This window comes from Vidua macroura, chromosome 13 (assembly GCF_024509145.1).
Source record: "Vidua macroura isolate BioBank_ID:100142 chromosome 13, ASM2450914v1, whole genome shotgun sequence".
In the NCBI taxonomy this organism is placed as follows: Eukaryota; Metazoa; Chordata; class Aves; order Passeriformes; family Viduidae; genus Vidua; species Vidua macroura.
In genome coordinates, this window is record NC_071583.1 from 15,984,749 (window position 1) to 16,003,237 (window position 18,489).

The following is an 18,489-nucleotide window of genomic DNA, read 5'->3' on the forward strand; positions in this document are numbered from 1 at the left end:
AAAGGAATTTAAAAAGCAGCACAGCCTGTAGAAAGCACTGTGTTAATTGCTGCAGTCCCTCAGTGTGAAGGAAAGCAATGGAAACACTTCCCCCTCCCTCTACCCCACTATCTCAACGTGCTCAACAAGAAAATGAAGACATTACTACTTTACACATATTATTCTCTAAATACAAAAATTTAGTAATATTTTGAAAGTAGTTCTAGCAGAACTCTGGATTTGGAAAAGGAAATCAGAATTTAAGCCTAGCACATAGTGCAGGAGAGAATCTTCCTCCCTGCCCATTATCAGCATTAAATATTAATGCTTAAGTTTTAGTGCACTTACACTACAAAAAAAAAAAAAACAATGCTGCAGTTCAATGGGCTGCTCAAAATGCAAGTGTAAAATCTGCAAGACTTGTAAATCCTGCCCATGAATAACACCATCAATGCAGCCATTTTTGTAGGAACTCAGTTTAGCTCTGAACACAATGTTTTACTAAAGTATGAAGTTTGCCAAAGCACAACATTTACCTCATGTATCCTGCAGAACTTATAGTTCATGGTTTTCCCTGATTAGTTAATAAAAACCCCAGAGTTGTGTCAGTAGTCTTAAGACAAAAATCTTAAAATTTAGTCTCAACACGCAAAGTCAATAGTCAAGGAACTGATGCTTTGCATCCTATTATTAAATACTCAGGTATGCAGCAACTTACTGTAAGTTTCTCCTGGTCTCTTCAGACATTTCTCATGCCAGTAACAAGTGCCAAGAAATACAGAGGATACTTTCTGTTCAGCAAATCTTTACCTTCCACTTGGAACACTGAACTATCAAATAGACACGTAAGCAAAATGGCAGATGTGTTTAATAGTACATTGTGGAGCACTGTCCTACAGTGATGTGGAGAGAAGGTGGACTTTTTTTTTTGGTGTTAATCCTCCTCTCAGCTAACCCTTCAAATCAAAGCTGGTTGCTCAATATGGCATCATCACCCTGAAATTCAGCACTCACTTCACTGCAGCAGCAAGGCAGCTCTAACTGCCAAAGAAAAGCAATCTGGTATACTGGACAGCTGTTGTTATCACTCAGGCTGTGTATAATCCAGCAGACACACAGTGTTTAGTGCAGGGGCATCTCAAGAAGGTGTCTTCAACAAGAGACTTACAGCCACGTGCCCGTTCTCTTCGCTGAGGTACTGCCGGACGTCGTTCAGCGCTGCTAAGGCACACTGTCTTCAGAAGGAAAGAATCACAGTCAAATGCTAGATAAAGGCATTTTGTTAATGCACTTGGGAGCAAAGGGCCCTGAAAATGATTAGATAATTTATCTCAAAAACACAGACCTCCCTCCAAACATGGGAAAAAGCCAACAGAGGTGCCAAGCTACACTAAGGAAATGTGGTCATGTCACCTTGCTCCTCTGTGTCACTGACACAGCCACACATGTCCACAGAACATCCATCAACTTTGCTGACCAGGGTACACTTCCACTGATCTAAAATAACATCAGTGGAACATCCCTGCAACTGTATGCTTTTCCCAATTACCTATTCATACATAACTGCTTCTTAATTTCATTTGCAAAATAATAAACAAAATGAACAAACTTAAGGCCTTTATCTTATGGCACTACGTTGAAGTGAAGAGACAACTATTTTTCAGTAATCTACTTACTCTCTTTTGAGCTATTGAAAACTGCTTATGTAAAAAAAAAAAAAGTTAAAGTAGAGAGCAAAACAAAGGTAGCATCAAGTATTAGTGACTGAGGTGAAGTATCATCCCACTGCAGTCACCAACCCTGTGTAATTAGTTCTGGAGACAGCTGAGGACACAAACACCAAAAATCCCCACCCTGACGTACTTTACACTTGTGTTAAATCTGGACAAGAATACATGAATATGCAACTTTCCTACGTCCCCAGCATTAGCATTATCTTCAAAGTCCATTATGATTCCTAACACATCAGTAATGCTGGAGGACAACATTGTACACGATTTACTTGTTAGCAGAACAAAGCCCCGTTTATTCCCAGTAAGTACAGCCCCAACATAAAAGTCTGCCCATTTCAACAGCCCTTCCCTACATTACTCCTGAATTTTGACTTCCAGACTGAAATTTGTAACTCCTCTATTTGCCATCTTCTGGAAGCACAGCTTTATCTTGAAAGAGAAATGAAGGCTTTTGGATCCTGACAGTATTTCCACATTAGCACAGTTAACAGATGTCAGGAGCTGAGATTCATCACCCAGGTCTTCACTGAATAAATACAAACCCTCTTTACTCATTGCTAACCAGGCAGATTATCTCACACAGCCCATTTCATGCCACATCCCTCACCACTTAGCCTAATAGGTAGCACAGAGGCACATTAAAAGGTCTGTAAGCAAAAGGTAGTGGCTGGCAAGGCTAATGCACCTCATAATTGCTCTTTATCCCCAAGGACTCCTTTGGCTTCAGCAACACTCAACGCTGCTGAGAGGGAGAAAGGGAAGAGAGAGGGGGGACAAGGCAAGGGACAGCCACAAAAGAAAGTCCAGATATTTTTGATGCCTGAAGCTGAATTAAGAACAAGACAGTCCATACTTTAAGTAGCCTAAATAAATATGATTTCCATCCACTTCAAATTTCTCATTTCCTGCTCATTTCACACTGCACGCTCTAAGCGCTTTCCTGAACCCACTAAAAGGTACAGTGAATGTCCAAGAAAATCAAAAGACCTGGTTGTTTGATCTCCTCCAGGAAAGAAGCAGATCCCTCTTGCTCTGACCTTTCCCCTCATCCACCCTTTCTTCTCAAGGTCTGTCCCTACATTAAAGCACAGCCTCTTTCCAGGCAAGAGCAGGGACTCAACTGTTTCATCTGGACACAGAACTCTGGTTCTCTCCTTGCTTTGCACAGCATTAGCAAAACATGGCAATTTTTGAGGTTGTGCATTGATGGACTGAATGAGGCACCTGCATGGTGGCCAAACCCACAATTTCAGGGAGAAAATTATCACATTTGATTCTCACTCATTTAAACAGATAATGATGAATACATTCAAAGTGCTCCAGATAAACAATTTCATTATACAAATCAAAAAGAAAAGCAGTTTTGTGGGTTTTTTCCTTTATGAAGCAAACAAAAGCTCTAAAATGGGATTTTAGGAATTATGCAGCAGAAAGAATCACATTTATTAGTTGGTACTTTCTAAGAAGGTAGAAAAAGTTATAACTATCTGTTTAAATAGTTTTTGAGTGAAAATATTCTAGAGCATCTACAGGAGTAACAGTAGTCACATCCTAATGAAAAGGAATCAAGAAGGACTTCTCTCCATTTCTGATGCTTGAGATGAAACAATCAAGAAAAAAAAGACCCACAAATTTTAATCAGCCTAAAGAAATCACTATTCCATCTTCTAGAATGTCTTTTCCTGCAGTCTCCCTAGGGGTCTTGATCATACAAAAATGCAACTTCAAGCAATCTCTAAGAGCAAATTACACAAGATATCTTTTTAATACGATTAGCATGGTGTACCAAGCACAATCAAAACTTACTTCCTGATTTTCAAGCCTTCTTCATTGTCAGGCAGGAAGAATTCAAAGGATTTATACTTTTTCACCAAATCTCGACGATACTGACCAACATTAAATTCTGCCAAGAGAAACCAGCATTAGCAAGAGCCAACAACAGGCACATGAAAAGGACAAAAGTTATGACACTTTGAAACCAAACTTGCTGCAAAGATAAAATAACTTGACCTGTAAGAAGTCAATCTATCATACTTCTTTTTGTGTTTTGTGAGGTTTAAAATAGCAAGACAGCAATAAATACTGGAAATACCTAAAGAACATTTGGGCTGTAGTCACTCTACTTCAGTGGCCACACTGTAGTGCTTTTGTCTGCCAGTTAGCCTGGACAACAAAAAGAAATTCTTTTCCTCCTTTTGAGGAGTAACTCCAAGTGTATAAAGGACTAGTAATGATTACTGCTATTAATAATAATTTATTATTATCATTAGCTTTTTCTTCTGTGTATATGTACAATGAAACAGTATTCAGATAGCACCTCCCAAAACCTACAACCCTTACTTAAGCACAAGGCAGACCTCTAAATAGAACTAAACAATCTTGCTTTAAGTAAACAGAACTTTAAATTCCAGTAGTGAAAACATTTTTTCAGAGCCCTGCTCTAATATTTCTATTCCTTAAGGATTCGTATTTCACAACCTTTGCTCCACTTATGGGAGAAAAAAAAAAAGATAAACTGCTAAAACAAAAACAAAAAAAAAAAAAAAAAAAAAAAAAAAAAAAAAAAAAAAAAAATTAAAAATCATCCTAAGTATGAAACAATCTCACTGTGATCTCATCTCAGTGATCAAAAACACTTACTCCTTATGTGGACAAAGGTGCAAAAGGTCCATGGCCAAACACAATATCAGGTATGGGATTAGGGCAAGACAGTTCTGCTTTGCCTCAGAGCAGAATGACACTGAACCCTAATTAATTTCATTCAATGGCTGTGAAAGTAGGCCTCTGAAATGAAATTAATGTTTAAGTTGTTTCAGACCTACAAGTTTTTTGTTGAACTGCAAAGCTTTTGGTTTTGTTTTCTTTAACATCAAACCACACTGAAGTATTCTGTTTGAGATGCTGCCAAGGTACAACTCTATTTGCCAGACTTCATTTCTGGAAAGAGGAAAAGAAGCAGTACACACAATTACAAGGCTGTAGTTAAGAAAGAAGATACAGAATAAAAGAGCTCATGAACCAGCTGCTGTATACAGATTGCTGTTGGGATAGGAGGCAGAGGATAAAGATATAGAAATTATTTTTCTCCCCCAAAAGTCAAGTTTTGTTTGAGCTCAGCAGTGTTGATAGACTTTATCATGACATGGATTACAGAACAATCCAGGTGATTCTGTGATGGTTTTAATAAGCACTGGCCACAATGGCACATGAAAAGGTGGGTCCTTGTAAAACAAATGGAAGGTGCAAGAAGTTCAGATGGCCAGTGTTGTCAGACAAAAGCACTTTAACAATCAAAAATAATGAATTTCATGAGAAGGAATAGTTACTGCCAGAGGGCCATGCACAGCAGAGGAAAAAGTGTTATCTAGTGGGACAATCTCCAGCCTTTATTCTTGGCAGCCACGCCTATGGAAAAGTTTCCCAAAGCTCACTGGTATCACAACCACAACTACTGAAAAAAGCTTCCAAGGCTTAGTATCTCAAAATCACATTGCAACACAATTCTGTTCAGACATCTAATTGACCTCAATTCCTTCAAAAAGCACAGACAAAAGTCCCCTGTACTTTTAACCATTTCATATTCTATACAAGAGAGCATTTTGGAAGGAAGAAAACACAAAAATGATGATTGATTTAACCATCACCAAAAGCCCGGGCTATTTACCTCCACCTTCTGTTCTTGAACTCCCCAGCTTGCTTAATGTTACATGAAAAGATGGTATTTATCTTTTCTCTGGTTTACATAACCTCATAATTTGAACCATCTGTCTCAGAGAACAAGAACTCCTGCTAAATTAAGCACACACTAATTTTAAGACATTAAGAGCCAAAGGGGAGCAGATGTTAGGGCTACTTGATACTGATCCTGTATCAGTTCAGTCCCACCAAGTGGAAGAATTGGGGAAAATGTCATCTATTCCCTCAACCAGGCAGTGAGATGTTCTACATGGACTTCAGTAAAACTGCATCACTGAAGACAAACAGAAAGGTTCTGTGGTTTTCTGAGAAAATCTCAGTCACCCTTTCTGACAAACGATATTTAGCAACCAAGGATAGAAACTCATATGGCAACTTCATGTTGCATGCTTTTGTAAAATCAAGCAGCAATGCTCTACCTGTTTTTCATCAAGCACAAGTGTGTGTGTTTTCTGATGCGCTGCTCACAGTAGCCCACAGAATTTTTCCTACCAGCTGAGCCAAATTCCACCTACAGTAAAATTAGTATTTGGGACACATTCAACCAAGCATGAGCCAGATGTGGATAGTATCTTTCTTGGTGTCCAGTACTGGACTTCTGCTTGTCAAAGATCACAGTGAAGTGATCAAACTCAATGCCATTTATACATAACACATCTCATAAATTTAAGTTACACGTGTATCTAACGTACGAACATTTCGTCACCTTGGATAAAGGATAAACTATTTGGACTGTTATTCCATTTCAGCCTAATGGAGAAAACTGAACTCTGAACTAGTTGATACTGGTCATCAGAAGAGTTAAACCATGTGAAAACAGTCAAAATAATCAAGTGATAATCTAAATCCTGTAAAGTCTCATTCTTAAACAATATAATATATCCCCCATAATGCCTCTTCTAAATAAAGCACATTATACAAGTTCCTAAAAACTTAAGGAAACACCCACACAAAAAGCTTTACCCTAGAATCACAAGGCAGTTTAAATATAGGCCAGAATTTTTCATCTTGACTTCTTAGAATGACTAGGAAATACATCTCTGAACAGCCAGCCAAAACTCCATACTTTAGTATGACCTCATATGTTTAATGTCATTTCAATTATTAAATAGGCATAGAGCTACTATTACTGCACTGGACACAGAATCACAGCACACCAAATGTGTCTTGCTCTTCTGCTGACAGAGAGGAGAAGGAAGGGGAGGTGGCTGCTCAGAACCTCAAATGCACTTGGGTCCTGTTTACTGGGCCCCCAAGATACCACAGGAGCCCAGACAGGTCTTTGGCACAGCCACTCTGAAACATTTCCTGCTCAAAACACACAGAAATCTTTAATCATTGATAACAAGTGGCAACTGGCTGCCTCAGTCTGGCTCTTCGTATTTAGACAAAGAACTGCAAGTCATTCCACAAACATAAAGAAGTAAAGAACTGCAAGTAGCACAAAGTTCACAGAGAAAAAAAGATGGAGAAGTCGGGAGTTTAACCCAGAAGTGCCGACTGCTCTACTGCTTGTAAACAATATTCCTTTTCACCCACATGAAGAAAGAAAAAGGAAAACAAGGAAAAAAGAAATAAACAAAAAAGGGCAGTGTTTCACAATAAAGGAAAAAGTTGACTTAGGCAGAAGAAGAAGGTAAAGGGACAGTCAACATAACCTGATTAATTAACACATAAACAACAACATGCCCGTGTATGTTATTGCTTAAAATTACATTAACAAAGCAGGAGGATTATAAGTAGTCAAACTTGGCAACAAAATTACTGGAAATCAGGTTTATAAACCACCTAAGGTTGTGCCCTGTCCTGATGTAAACAACAGTAAACCCATCACCTTTCGTAGGCACTCCAATCCAATTTAAGTAGCGTGTCAGCTTCTTTGAGATGTAGGTTTTTCCTCTTGCTGGGAGACCCACCATGACAATCAGAGTAGGGCAGTTGGTCATGCATACTGCAACAGAAACAGGAAAGCAGCATTTACCAACAGCATTCCCACAAAGCAAAGGCTGCTGCTGCAGTGGAAAATCCCTGTGAGCTCCCCAAGAAGGTGCCCACCCAAGCAGCTCATGCACTGTGGGGAACCATTTGGGGCTCCACAGCAGGACTGGGAGCCTGACCACACTTCTTATGCTGAATTTTGGAAGGGTGAGTCAGTGGTAGTGCAATGATGGACATGTGAGGTGTAAACAGGCAGAAAAGAAGAAACCTGTGTATTTGCAGACAGTAACAATACCAAAATAAAGGCAACTGACATCTTATGCCCCTGTGTACCTCAGTTCAGCGCTTGCATTGAAAGGAAACAGCAAGGTGTACAGTTTTGAAATAATTTTTATATTTTTAAGACAAGACCTAAACATCGTTTAACCTTTTCTTGCTTTTGAGCAAAACGAGCATGACAAATGCATCTTAATACATTAGAGTAAGACATGCTACTCACTACTGATTATTCCTCCTTTAAGTATAATTAACACTAAAATCTCTCTTGAGCAGAGCTCATTTTGGCTATTACTAAGAATAAGACAAGTATTCTACACAATCAAGTACAATAATCTGATATAGATATATGTACACACTCTTAAAGCCAGAGCATTTAATTAAAAAAAAAAAACCTCAACACTGTAGGAGGCCGAAGGAATTGTATGTATAATCTGAAAACTTTGAGGCATTTCCTTTCAAATCAAGTTTTTGAACACTTTAACAGCACAAAACTAAGGATACCTTGCATTAATTTATCACAGCTACAAGGAACTGCCTAAAAAGAAAGAAGATATTAAAGTGATGCAGATACCAAACTCCTTCCACCTTCTATTTTTAAGGGAATTCGTTTCTATACAATCCACATGTGTATCAATTTCCTCAGTGCCTTAACAGAGGAGACATCAATTCACTCCAAAAGACCAAATCCCAGTGATTAGCTGTAAGGCATAACTGAACTGCTGTACAAAGGGCTGTGATTGCTCAATATTCCCAAACTCCCATCCCACAAAGTCACTTGCATAAATCTGGTGCAGATAGTTCACATAACAGACCAAAAAACCAAGCAGATTAGCAAAGGCAGATGTGCTGTTTTAAAATGCACATTGAAAGACACAAAACAAAAAACATTAAAAATACACCACTTTTCATGAGGGAGAGGAGGTGAAATGGCACCCAACCTCAAATCCATGAAACAGTCAACTATTCCCTGTAATGTCAGCTACAGGGAACTAACTGAAAAGCAAAACAGATCCATCCAAACATGACCAAGTCTCTGGAAGGATGCTGATAAAAGCCCTCAGAGTAAGTCCCTCTGTGCAGAAGCCTATAAACAAGAAAGGTAATAATTTATTTTCCTCTTTGTCATAAGTTCAGGCTGTGAACCCCTTCTCCAAGAGGGTGAAGGAAGTCTCTAGGGAAACTACAAAGTCTGTGGAGTGCCAAGAGCACAGTGCTTATTAAGCTTAACAGCCTTGCTTCCAGCTTTAAGGACATAAAATAAAACACTGAGACGAGAGAAACCCCTGGGCCCCGAGACATTTTGAGAGAGGACATTTTTCTTCAAAGCCTCTTCAAAAGGTCCTTCACCTGAAACACCTAGCTCAAGTTTTGAACAATTTTTCTGTACAAGCAGTGAAGTAAGAGCTGTAAAAAACAAACCAGGAACTGAACAGAAAGGCTCCGTACACAGTCCCAGCAAGGAACTGTGCTGTAACAGGCTTTTCTACCTATTCCAAACAGAATTTACCAACTTTTTATTCTTAGAGCACCTTCTTTTTTTTTTTTCCTTTTTTTTTTTAATTTCTTTTTTTTTTTTTTTTTTTTCTTTTTCTGCTGCTGGAGTCAGCCATACAAATTTCACCTTCTCACAGAATATTTGTCTTCTGGTAATGCAATGATAAACCTGTACTGGAGTAAAACAGAAATCTGGGAAGCTTCCATGAAGAGATCTGCAAATCACTTAAATTAAATGGCTGTTTCACAGATTATATCAACAGCTAAATTTCTAAATTAAGTCCTACTGCCTGCATGGTTTTCTAACCAAGCAGCAAACTAGATCGACACAACTACAACATGCACAAGGGACATTCAGTGTGCCAGTCTGCTACCAGCTGCATTTTTACACGTATTTCCTCAAAGAAAGTACAAAACCAGCAAAGCTGCCTTTGTTAGAACCCCATGTGTCCAGTTTAACAGGCACATCTCACCCGTTATTCCAATCGCTCTGGTGGGTAACCACAGAGCAGAAACCAAGAGAAATACCCAAACAAAGAAGTGCCAATCCTACTCTCATTAGGTGCCAGGCTGACCAAGAGCGCTTTTTCTCTACGGACAGATGTCCCTGTCTTTGTTAAAAGGAACACCACTGATGCCAATGATCCCAAATCTGCTTTCACAAAATGCCACAGCCCTGTAAGCAACACTACACAGGACATGATGCTACAGGAACGTGCCATCCCTCAGTGCTTGTCTTTAACAAGAGGGTGGCAGTTCACAGTCTAAAATTCAGGGCACTAAAAAAGTGTTTGGTGCTCTGGATTAGATGGCCACCAAAGGCTGCAGCCTTATACCACCTGCACAGGTGGCACTTAGTGACAAGCACACCTGTGCACTGACAAGTAGAAGCCAAAGGCACCTGTACTGGCCAAAACAGCCCATTCACAGCTAAGTGGCAGGACTAAAAATAAAAGCACACAAAGCAGCTATTTCTCTTCTTCTGTATCTCAGTGTAGCATTCTCAACACACAAAGACTCAGCACAGCAGACTTTATTTCCTCCCTTATGATCCTCTGTAATTAACAAGGCTTAATTTTGTTCATTAGTTGAATAAAAAAGTTAAGACCAGAACAGAATGCCAAGTTCTGAGGATGTATCAAATACTCCAGAGAAATTAATTATCTTTCACTTTATCTAAACCACAGCTTTCTCAACAGAATATTGCCAACACTTACTGCAAGCAGAGAGAAACAGTCATTCCCATGGAGGTATTTTCAACATCAGTGTCTCATGGCTTACATTTTCCCTTGAAGAAATGTAAGCAAATTTGACATGAGGAAGTAGGCTGATAAAAATAGCCAAATATACATATACATAATTCCTGGTTTCCAGTAGCACAGTGTTCAAACCCCTTTTCACAGCACCTCACCATCACTCAATTTATATAAAAAAAACTTCACTGTGAGCTACAGGTGTGTGAGTTAGAGCCAAGGCAGACTCCTAAGGGCAGCATTCTCTCCACGTCTTACCACTGCATTGTCTGGTTTATCTTCAGAAATCTCTCTACATGGTCTAGTCTTCAGAAAATCTCATTTTTCACTTTGCATATGTAACTCCTAAGAGTTTCTGACAGCCCCAACCTGTGGATGTGCCATCAACACTAATTTTGTTAAGAGGAACACAAGCACTAAGAACAGTAAAACAAAACTTACAGCTTACACCATTTGCTAAAGATGCTCTAAGACTTTAGTCAGTTTTTTCGTTTGTGATATATGCATTTAAGAGTGCATGTTTATAAACAGCATCACCAAAGAGAAGGAACACAGAAAAAAGCACACCCAAAATACCAATCAGTGAGGGAAAATGGCCAAATGATGAAATGCTGCAACTGAAGCAAAGCCATTATCCCAGTTTAATATTTCTTAAGCATTAGAACAACATAGCAAGCTGCAGCTCGAGAGTAAAATTATGACTGCCTACCCTTCTAAAGTTTAAGACTTAACAGTCAAGGAAAAAGAAATTACATGCTTATTTCTTGCCTCCTAGACTCTGTTGTGAAATAATGCAAATGCAAAAGAAGGTTGTGAAACCAAACTGGGACACAGAACAATCTAGACGAGCTGTGCTGCAATTCATCAGCCTTCAAAACTCTTTTGGATCTTGTGAAATCCGAGTCAAGAGTTGATATTTTCCAGGTTCACTTACTACCAAACAAATTATCAGCTGTCCTTTCCTTTGACCCAGAATTAGATTTTGTTTTTTCCTTATATGTGTTAAGGACAGATGTGTTTTCTATCAAGCTGTTACTGTTAGAGATTTGAAGTTTACAAAGTGTTCTCGCAGTTTCTATGGCCTTCAATTCAAGGCCTGTTCTCCAAAAATCCTGTACTATTTAGAGGCTCATACACAAATATCTCTGACTTTAAGCCAACATAACCACCCTTCCAAATAAGGTTAGCCCTACATGTTTTACCCATCACTTATACAAGTTAACCCATCATATCATTTTGATTAATAATGACAACCAGTCTCTCTTCTTTGCATCCCACAGGGATGAGTTCCCCATCCTGCTGTTCTTCCCAAAAAGCATCTGCTCCTAGAGCTGAAGAAGTCCATTATCTTCTAATTTGTATCTCCTCTTTCTGTCCAAACCACCAGTTTTTATCATCACTTTGGTCCAAGGGATTCAGAATTCACATTTGTCCCCTGTCCAGCCTTGTGCCACCAGCTGCTCAGAGCCACTCTGTCATTCACTTCCTCAGGGTCACCTTTTGCTTCCTACAGCTTGATGCCAACAGCAACTATCCCATCTCACAGCCTGCTCCTCAGGCCCCATCCTCACCTCATTCGCTCTCCTGTTTTCAGTTCCTAGCATTAGGAGCATAAATACACACAAGCAGCATGTGCTCAAAGGGTACAGTTCTTTAGAGCAGAGATAATAATTTGATTTTTTCTTTTTTTGGATGTACATTTCTACTGCTGTATCATCAGCAAATGACAATTAGACTGACCAAATTTCAGTAGCTGTAGGGAAACAAAGCATTTAACTGTACTGGGGGAGGAATGTTTAACCACAGGAAGTTCACTATTTATCTCTCACTATAAACATCCTCTGCTGGAACAACTTTCACTAGGGCCTACTCAGCTATTTGTTTTTTATGTCCATGTTTACAGCCCCCTGCTTGATTCAGAGGTTACAGCAATCTGAACATCCAATGTCAAGAACAGCTTTAATTCAACCTATTCACAGACAAAACTCTTCACAAGTGACCACAAAAGGCAAGCCACAGCTATTAATAACAATATGCACTTCCAGTGCCTTCAGGTGTGACTCTGGAAGGTCACCAGAACAGTTACCTCGGCTGCACTGGTGTCACCAGCTGTAAAAGCTGCCTGCTCAGTAGGCTGCACACAGACACAACTCCTCCTCAAGGACCTTGTACTGACAGGCTGAAAGAACTGGCTCTTCAAAGCCCTGTGACAGCTAAACCCGGACACAGCTCAACAGATTTCTTCTTCCCAAGACAACAGTAGTTGCTACAACTTTTAGAAAATCACACTAAAAACACTGGTAAGTCCTTTTGTAGACAAACCTGTAGAGTCCTCAACTGGAAGTGTGTACAGCTTCTGCTCATCCACCTTCTAAAAGGATAAAGACTAAAGGTAGAGCAGACAAAGGTCAGCAGCACAAACCAAAAAATAAAATAAATAAAAAAAAAAACACCAACCAAAGTAGACTGAAAGAGTTCATCTTGTTTAGCCAAGAAACTCAGAACACAGAGTGACTAACTTCACTTTTCCCACTGCAAAGCTACACTTGAGGACAAGAAAACCACTTCCACCTTGAGCTGGTATTTTTGGAACAGTATCATCTGACACAGTTACCTGAAGCAGCAAAGAACTGGAACTGGTGAGCCCAACACAGCCCCAAGTCACCCATCTGGGCAGTCCATCCTGAGCTGCCACAGCACAGCTACAGCACCCACAGTCACACTGCCTCACCAGAACACAGGGCAACGCAGGATGCGTGGAAATCTCAGGGAAAAGGAGTCTGCAACACCCCTGCATGGGAAAAATTATGAAGTGCTCTCAGTTTGCTGAGACAAGATTGATGGTTTTATCAAGGAAAAGTAACTTCTGCTCCTTTGCAGGCTGTTTGTAATTCTTACGTATCACAAATGACTGCATTATTTTTTATGGGTAGGGCTGCAAAAGGATTTTTTTAAAAAAGGCAATTTCTTTTTCTAGCAAAAAGGTTTTTTTCATTTATAAGGGGTCTTAGGCATTAAACTTACAGAGTCCTACCGAAAACCCCACAGGCATGTGAAATATTTTTTAATTTATAGTTAAGCGAAGCTAAGTAATTCTGCCAAGAAGACAATGTACATCGTCAAATTACACATGACTCATATGCAATTTTGTTCTTGGGCTTGGGGGATTTTTTTGTAAAGCAGTATCTGTGTCAGAGCTACAACAGGTATTACTCTGTTTGGAAAAGAGATGCCACATTAAGGCTAAAATGAAGCAGTCTTCTTAGCATGTTTATAAAGCACTTATACACATTTTCTGACTCTCTTCCTATTTCAGCATTCATCTCAATCTACCATGGTTCAGATGCTGCAGTAATTCAGTTCCCACGGAAAGACACTCCTGCCTGCTTGCTCAGCACACAACAAGAGAGTTAGGGGGGGTTTGGGGTTTTTCTTGGGGGGAGGGGGTTTGGTTTTCTCTTTTAGCAAGGGCTGGACCAAAGCATGAGCAGAGAGAGCCAAGGCTGCAGCCCATGGACTCCTGCCACACCGGCAGAGCCTCAGCTCTGTCAGCACAGCCTCTTTGCATGACAAATACAAACAATTCTACACGACAAAGCCCCTTTTGTCTGCAAAACCGCCGTGTACCGGACCTCAGCTACTTAAGTAAAGGGGGAAAATGAAAGAAAGAGGGGGAAAAAAACAACCTGTGAGGCAAAGTTTGTTAATGAACTATGGTTTACAAACGCCACAGCTAAAGTCTCAGGAGGCTGATGACTTGGTTGGCTGCACCTCAAAATATGGGAAGTCATTAACTCATGGAACAGATGGGCTGATACAGCATTGGCTTTAAAGGAAAAAAAAAAATACAAAAGAACACAACAATCAAAACAAGAACACTGTGACATTTTTAGGCCTCTCTCCAAGACGAATATACCGAATATAAACGCTCCCTGACACCAGAGCGTCTAACAGATAAAAAACCCAAACAAACCCGCAGAACGCCAACAAAAGCAACCCGAAAACACATTCATTCCAGCTGAGCTTCCCTGCCTTCCGCCGGGCACAGTGCCAGCAGCTCCGGGGCTCGACCCTCCACGGGGGACCCGCGACCGCCGCCCCGGCAGCGACCGCCCCGCGGCTCGGCTCCATCCCCTGGCCCCCCGGGCCCGGCCCGTGCCGCTCACCGCCGCGCTGCGCGCTGTGCCCCGCGGGCAGCCCGTTGTCGTAGGGCTCCCACGTCTTCTGCAGCGGGTTCTGCGTGAGCTCCCGCGCCGCCGGAGCCGCCGCCATCCTCGGCCGCTCCCGGCTCCCACCGCAGTGGCGGCGGGCGGGGCGCGCCGGGGCCGCCCCCGGGGCAGGGCCGGCGGCGGCCGCAGCCCCGCCGTGCCCCGGGCACACCGAGAGCCCCGCGGGAAGGGCCCGGCCCTGGCAAGGGTCGTGCTGCGAGCAGGTGACTCCGCTCCGTGCTGCTGCTGCTGCTGCTGCAGGGAACACCACGCCGCTTCTGCAAAACCAACCCAAAACCTAAATATAGAACGCCCAGGGAGCGGGCAGTGTGTTTTAAGTCATGCACTGAGTGAGACATTTTTCCAATTAAACTCTGTTTTGGCCTAAAGGCTAAATTAATAGCAATGCAGAAAAACAAACCATAGGTTTCCTACATCCTATTTGTCTCCCCCCCAAAAAAGCTGTTAACAAATGGCCCTGAGAAGCTGCAGACTAAACGTGACACCCAGCTGTCACCTTTCCACATCACCTTTATCAGCTTTACAGCTTGGGGAAACCCACCTCATTAACTGGCCTGAGCAAAGCCCTAAAAAAGCTCAATATTTCACATATATACACCTCTCTATATATTTTACAGAAAATAAATGCAACACAGCGAAAATACAGTAGTGAAGTACAATACACACTTTCATTATTAATCACTCCAGTATTATGACACTGGCCTAAACACAAGTGAAGCCCAGTAAGTACTTTCTTTTTTAATACTAACCAGGCTCTGATCACCTGAGGATTATTTTTAGTCTTTCTGTTGTATTACAAGCTAAAATGTACCTTTCTAACCAACAAAAAAATCAGTTCTCAGAGACATTTGGCAAGACACCTTTCAGAGGGTCAATACTGTTTTTCCAGAACCATGTTTGCTTGACCAGCTTTTCCCTCTGTTCCATTTCCCTCTCTCCAAGACCAATGACAGGTTTTCTCTGTAGGTGCCCTGCACTATATTTTTAGCCAAGATTTTCTTCATGATTTTGTTTTGGGTTGACAGCTGACTTGGGGAGGGGCAGAGGGGCTACAAGAGGTTCATTGCAAGGGTCAGAAAACCAGGAGCAGAGAGAGGGAGGTTTTGAATTCTTAAAAGCTTCTTGGTTTCTTCTGTCAACTGTGTGTTTACTTCCAACAGCTGCCCAAAGAGGTGTGAGCAGGAACAGTTCAATCTGTGTCCCAGGTTTATCCAGAAGTCTGTCTCCTGTGCACACACGGAATGTTGCAACACACAGGACACGCGCTCCAGGGTAGAGTCCAGCACCAGGACAACCCCACCTCGCCCTCCTGTGATCACAGCAAGGCCAACACCAAGATCCTCCAGCTTTCCTAACAACGCCTCCAGTAAAGCCAGGAGAGCCCACAACAGAGGGGTATTAACAGAAACAAGAGAGGAATAGGAACGCATTTGTAAACCACACTTCTCAGGTTTGTTTTACATACATTAAGTAGAAAACTTATTAATCCTTCCAGCCTCTAGAAACAAAGTTTGTACTTCCTTTCTGCAAATCCACACTCTACACAAGAACTGGAAGCCCAGTCACACAACTGCCTTGAGCCAAGAACACTGACCTGATGTTATTCATACAAGAACAGCATTTTTCAGAAGCCTGTGGGGTGAATGTTCACATTTCTAAGTCTCATCCTCAAAGCACCAGGCACAGGGCCAGTTAATTAATTCCTTTCTGCTCAGGCAGATTCAAACCAGTGGCACCTGCATAAAGCTTCAGCCAAGGGTTTGTCCAGGTGTCTGTAATAACATCAGAGGTGTTCAGAGACACCTGCTAGCCTTTGTTTCTGTGAGGCAGAGTTCAGCTTGGTTGACGACAAGCTTATGTGATTATGTTGTATTCAAGGGTTAGTTGATTTGAGGTTTGTTTTTAAACTTTAGTGCAGTAATGAGCTATTTGATCAAGGACACAGAGAAAGCAAATACAGGTATCTTGTGCTACTCCTGAGGTCTGGTTCAAAACATGGTTTACAAGGGCACTGCATTCACTTACCAGGAAAAGACAGAACAAGTGTTGCCTATTAGATTCCTAATACATGACAGAGATCACCTGCTGCACAATCTCACTGGCATCAGCTGTTGTCTTAATGCAAAGGCTGGAGGAGCAGAGCTGATGCCTGCAGGTGAAAAGCTTTGTTTGCTACAGGGAAGCCATGAACAAGCCTTTAGTGCCGGGAAGGCTTTTACACAAAGCATCTGCTCTCAGGGCCATGGTGGGCAGAGAGCTTACCTGAGAAACCACCTCTGTCCAGAGGCAAAGCATCAAGGGGAAGGGCAGTCTTGGAAACTGAGCTGCAGCATGGAAATAACGTGCTTGAGCCAAGTGACAAAGTTACACGCACTTTCTGGAAACAACTGACTGACAAGACAGGAAATGTAGGGTTTAATGCCTACAGCAAATGGTAATTATTTAGAGACAGGGAGAAATAAAAGAGACTGAACCAAGGTTTCAGCTTGATCCTACAGAAACCCAACTTGTATCTGTGAACACGCTGTATCATACGGCAGCCACACAATCCAAGTTTCACAATTATGTGCAAGTAGCTTCCACGTACCTCATTTCCCTAGTAAAGGTATCACCTTTTAGTCTGACAGCCCATTAAACATCCATAAACCACACAACATCTCCTCCTCCTGTCCTTCCACCATCTCTCTGGCAGCACACACTCGTTATTTGGAACTGGGAAAGAAGATTTCCCAGTCTCCCAGGTGCCCACGGCCTCAGCACCCGAGCACACACAGCTCACACAACCCACCCACAGGCCCCTGTGCAGCGCAGGGGATCCGGGCGAGAGCTGAGAGCCGGGAGGGATCTGCGGCACGACAACGAGACACGGGCACAGCCAGCGGTGAGTAAGGGGGTTCTGGAGCGTTCCGGCAGCTCTCCCGCACCGCCCGGGGACATCCCGCGGGCACCGGGGACATCCCGGGGACACCCTCAGGCTCCCGCGGGTGCTGGCACCGCCCGCGCCGCCAGGCGGCGCCCTGGCCCCTCCGCGGGCACCCCCTGGTGGCTGCGGCGGGTAAAGGCACCGCCCCCGACAGAGCGGGGACGGACGGACGGACGGACACACAGCCGGGGCAGCGACCGACCGACGGACACACAGCCGGGAGAGCGACCGACCGACCGACGGACACACAGCCGGGAGAGCGACCGACCGACCGACGGACACACAGCCAGGGGAGCGACCGACCGACACACAGCCGGGGGAGCGACCGACCGACCGACCGACGGACACACGGCCGGGAGAGCGATGGACGGACACAGCGCTGGCCATCCCTGTGCTGAGAGCTGCTCCAAGCCCGCCGAGCCCAGGCAGTTCTCCTGGAAGGCACAGTCGCAGCCAAGTGACACCGGGATCGCCGTGCCAGGAGACAGCAAAGCTCCGCAGAACTGAAATGCAGCAGGACCTGGCTTCTAAGCATACATGGCAGAGTCAGAGTTACAGAACGCTACTGGGAAGGAAAGCCCATCTACCAGTCCTGAGTCATTTCTTAACACAAATGAAAAAAAAAAAAAATACTAGGAGGTGTGAGTCCACACTCAGAACTAAATATCCACATTTCTTTCTAGTCATTAAACACCAACAAATTATATTTCATCATTAATCTGTTACTTCAATTTCTCTAAAGTAATTCTCCTTCCAATAAGTCATGGGATATATTTTGCAGTCCCACATTCTCAGCTATTTACTTTGACAAAACCCACAGTCCCTGACCTCTACACACACAGCTGGCAATAATCAGCTGGGAAAAACCTACACCAAACCCTCCCTACTGCAAGTGGCAGGTTACTGCTCCAGCTCGAAGTGACAAACACAGACTAGCTTAAATTATCCCATCTTAAGACCAGCAT

General features: G+C 42.5%; 1 protein-coding gene across 8 annotated transcripts in view; it reads right to left on the reverse strand.

Moving 5' to 3' along the window:
* Positions 1-18,489, reverse strand: part of LOC128813940 (6-phosphofructo-2-kinase/fructose-2,6-bisphosphatase 4) — a 50,712-nt gene that overhangs the window by 20,855 nt on the left and 11,368 nt on the right. For 3 of the 8 annotated variants that reach the window (XR_008439220.1, XM_053989413.1, XM_053989411.1), the window contains exons 1-4: positions 14,539-14,695; positions 7,243-7,359; positions 3,519-3,615; positions 1,148-1,214 (exon numbers count right to left, since the gene is read on the reverse strand). Coding sequence is in view for 7 of the 8 variants with exons in the window: in XM_053989413.1 (XP_053845388.1) it covers positions 1,148-1,214; positions 3,519-3,615; positions 7,243-7,359; positions 14,539-14,644 (387 nt within the window). In the remaining variant the exon portion in view is untranslated. Of the gene's footprint in view, positions 1-1,147; positions 1,215-3,518; positions 3,616-7,242; positions 7,360-12,986; positions 13,017-14,345; positions 14,415-14,538; positions 14,696-17,389; positions 17,482-18,489 lie in introns of those variants that run through there. The other 5 variants (XM_053989416.1, XM_053989412.1, XM_053989415.1 and 2 more) reach the window with 5 other exon arrangements.